At 53.2% G+C, this 3,548-nt stretch overlaps 1 protein-coding gene across 1 annotated transcript; it reads left to right on the top strand.

The window, feature by feature from the left end:
* The first annotated feature begins 367 nt into the window (after positions 1–367).
* Positions 368–3,075, top strand: LOC108513977 (uncharacterized). The gene is made up of 2 exons (XM_017849964.1): positions 368–622; positions 2,547–3,075. The coding sequence occupies exons 1-2, from the start codon at positions 539–541 to the stop codon at positions 3,045–3,047; spliced, it is 585 nt and encodes a 194-aa protein (XP_017705453.1). The 5' UTR covers positions 368–538; the 3' UTR covers positions 3,048–3,075.
* Positions 3,076–3,548: the final 473 nt, after the last annotated feature.

The following is a 3,548-nucleotide window of genomic DNA, read 5'->3' as shown; positions in this document are numbered from 1 at the left end:
GGAGGATAGGATTTGGAGATGCGGGGAGAAAGAGTGATGTTAGAGAGCTCTGTCTAGAACTAGAGGAACATGTGCCCTTACGTAAAATACATCTCCAGTTAGGGAAGAAAGCAGCAGCTCCATGCTTTTTATTTATTTATTTATTTATTTGTTTTGAGACAGGGTCTTGCTCTGTGGACCAGGCTGAAGTGTAGTGGCGCGATCTCGGCTCACTGCAACCTCCACCTCCCGGGTTCAAGTGATTCTTGTGCTTCAGCCTCCCGAGTAGCTGGGGTTACAGACATGTGCCACCATGCCCAGCTAATTTTTGTATTTGTAGTAGAGAAGGGGTTTCACCATGTTGGCCAGGCTGATCTTGAACTCCTGACCTCAGGTGATCCACCTGCCTCGGCCTCCCAAACTGCTGGGATTACGCGTGTGACCCCCCTTGCCTGGCTGCGTGTTGTATTCTGGCGGGGGAAGATGGGACAGAGAGGATGGGAGGGTGCCTGAGCCCTTGGACCAACAGAACCCCTGTCTTCTGCCTTTTGTGGACAGGATGGTGATCGCTCACACCAAAGCCTTGGACCCCTCCCGGCCTGTGACCTTTGTGACCAACTCCAACTATGCAGCAGACAAGGGGGTGAGCCTGGGGGTCCCCATCCCACTTCTCCCTGCCTTTGCCTAGGCTCGTCCTGAAACCTGCTCATTGGAACAGCTAGAAAGCACCATGCGCTGCCAGTCTGGGTGTTTTTCATTTCGTTTTTTTTTGAGACGGAGTCTTGCTCTCTCGCCCAGGCTGGAGTGCAGTGGTGCGATCTTGGCTCACTGCAAGCTCTGCCTCCAGGGCTCACGCCATTCTGCTGCCTCAGCCTCCCGAGTAGCTGGGACTGCAGGCGCCCGCCACCACACCCAGCTAATTTTTTTGTATTTTTAGTAGAGACAGGGTTTTACCATGTTAGCCAGGATGGTCTCGATCTGACCTCTTGATCCACCCACCTCTGCCTCCCAAAGTGCTGGGATTACAGGTGTGAACCACCGCACCCGGCCAGCATTTTTACTAGAAAGAAGTGTGTTCAGGACACATTAGAAACTAGCCAGTTGGACACAGAAGCCTCTCCTGCTCAGCCGTGAGCACTGCTTTGCTGAAGCTTGGGGTGGTCCTACTCGGTCTTCCCTGCCCTGCTCCTAGGATGGACTCTTGCAAGTCCTCTACAGCCCACAGTGCTGCCTCGTGAAAGCTGCCTCAAGATTCTCTGTGACATTCTCCGGGCATGGTGGCTTACGTCTATCATCCCAGCACTTTCAGAGGCTGAGGCAGGTGTATCACTTGAGGTCAGGAGTTCAAGACCAGCCCAGCCAACTGGTGAAACTTGGTTTCTACCTAAAATACAAAAAACTTAGCCATGCGGCCAGGTGCGGTGGCTCAAGCCTGTAATCCCAGCACTTTGGGAGGCCGAGACGGGCGGATCACGAGGTCAGGAGATCGAGACCATCCTGGCTAACATGGTGAAACCCCGTCTCTAAAAAATACAAAAAACTAGCCGGGCGACGTGGCGGGCGCCTGTAGTCCCAGCTACTCGGGAGGCTGAGGCAGGAGAATGGCCTAAACCCAGGAGGCGGAGCTTGCAGTGAGCTGAGATCCGGCCACTGCACTCCAGCCTGGGTGGCAGAGCGAGACTCCGTCTCAAAAAAAAAAAAAAAACTTAGCCATGCATGGGGGTGCACGCCTTAGTAATCCTAGCTACTTGGGAGGCTGAGGCACGAGAAGCACCTGATCGTGGGAGGCAGAGGTTGCAGTGAGCTGAGATCACTCCACTAACATTCTAGTCTGAGGGACAGAGCGAGACTCTCTCCCAAAATGAAAGAAAAAAAGATTTTCTGTGAGAATGACTTCATTGGCCTCTCGGGTGGGAGCGCTTCTCCAGGGCAAAGTGAGGGGAAGCCCAGTGATGGGAGTGCTCCCTGGAGAGGACACAGTTCCAGTGGCGGGGGCCCGGGGCTTTGGCTGAGGACTGTGCGTTGGCAGCTGCTGTGCCTCTCACAGCCCTTCCCAGCTGCGCGCGTCGTGAGCATCAACGTGGAGTGACAGGCCTGCCTCCTTTGGGCCACTTTGTGACCATGTTTCCTGTCTATGGAGCAGGGTAATTTCAGGATCTAAATTGGTGTACTTGCATGTTCTCAGCCCCAGGAGGCAGCTCTTCCCGTTCTAGGTTGGTTTTTTTTTTTGGTAGAAATGGGGTCTTGCGATATTGCCCAGGCTGGTCTTGAACTCCTGGGATCAAGCGATCCTCCTACCTTGGCCTCCAATGTGCAGGGATTACAGGCATGAGCCACCGTGCCCTGCTAATTTTTTCACTACTATTTTTTGTAGAGCTGGGGTCTTGCTGTGTTACCCAGGCTTGTCTTGAACCCCTGGCCTCAAGCCATCCTCCTGCCTCAGCGTCCCAGAGTGCTGGGATTACATCCCCTTCTTACGTTCTCTGTCAGAGGAGCCCTGCAGTGTGTTGAGTGCTGAGTCATGCTGTCTTGTGGGTGCTAAATGGGCTCTGCCGCTCTGGTCCTAGGCTCCATATGTGGACGTGATCTGTTTGAACAGCTACTACTCTTGGTATCACGACTATGGGCACCTGGAGTTGATTCAACGGCAGCTTACCACCCAGTTTGAGACCTGGTATAAGTCGTATCAGAAGCCCATTATTCAGAGCGAGTATGGAGCGGAAACGATTGTAGGGTTTCACCAGGTAAGCAGTGTTGAGCTTTCTGCTTGTGTGTTCTCTCGAGGCAGAGATGTCACTCACCTCCCCCGGCCTGCCCTGCGCCCACTGCACTGCTCCCTTCACTTCAGCTTTGGGCTCACCTCCCTCTGCCTCATCCATGTTCCCTCCTGCCAGCAGCCAGGCCTCAGCCCCCTTCGCTTGGTCCTCACAGGTGGCCTCCTTACCGGCTTTGTTTCCAGAAAGCCTCCTATCACCTGTGCCCACATAGTCTTCTTAACAAATCCAAATTTGTATTTGTTTGTTTTTGAGACTGCGTCTTTCTTTGTCGCTAAGGCTAGAGTGTGGTGATGTGATCACTGCTCACTGCAGCCTTAACCTCGTGGGCACAAGTGATCCTCCCACCTCAGCCTCCTGAGTAGCTGGGACCATAGGCACATGCCAGCATGCCTGGCTAATTTTTTTACTTTTGTAGAGATGGGGTCTTGCTGTGTTGCCCAGCCTGATCTTGAACTCCTGGGCTCAAGTGATCTCCTGCCTCAGCCTCCCAAAGTGCTGAGATTACAGGTGTGAGCCTCTGTGCCAGCCACAGATGACAATTCTGGGAGTCCTGTCATTGGCTCCCCCAGGCCCACAGGACAAAGCCCTAAACCCTGGTCAGGACACTCAGTGTCCTCTGCTCTCTCCTGGGTTTTCATCCTCTTCTCGCCTCACTCCCAGCCACTGATCTGTTTCCACTGCCCTCGTTTGCTCTCCCGCTCTTGCTTGAGCTGTTTCTTCTGCCTGGAATTCCCATGTTGGCACCACAATCATCAACTAAAAGATTCTTTTTTAAAAATGTTTATTTTTTAG

This window comes from Rhinopithecus bieti, unplaced genomic scaffold (genome assembly GCF_001698545.2).
Source record: "Rhinopithecus bieti isolate Rb0 unplaced genomic scaffold, ASM169854v2 scaffold_33577, whole genome shotgun sequence".
In the NCBI taxonomy this organism is placed as follows: Eukaryota; Metazoa; Chordata; class Mammalia; order Primates; family Cercopithecidae; genus Rhinopithecus; species Rhinopithecus bieti.
The sequence above is the reverse complement of the archived record's forward strand: the minus strand, read 5'-3'. Positions and strand labels throughout refer to the sequence as shown.

Coding starts and splice junctions, on each gene's coding strand:
- LOC108513977 (XM_017849964.1), top strand. CDS start 539: ATGGTGATCGCTCACACCAAAGCCTTGGACCCCTCCCGGCCTGTGACC. Junction 623..2,546: donor ACTATGCAGCAGACAAGGGG/GTGAGCCTGGGG, acceptor CTCTGGTCCTAG/GCTCCATATGTGGACGTGAT.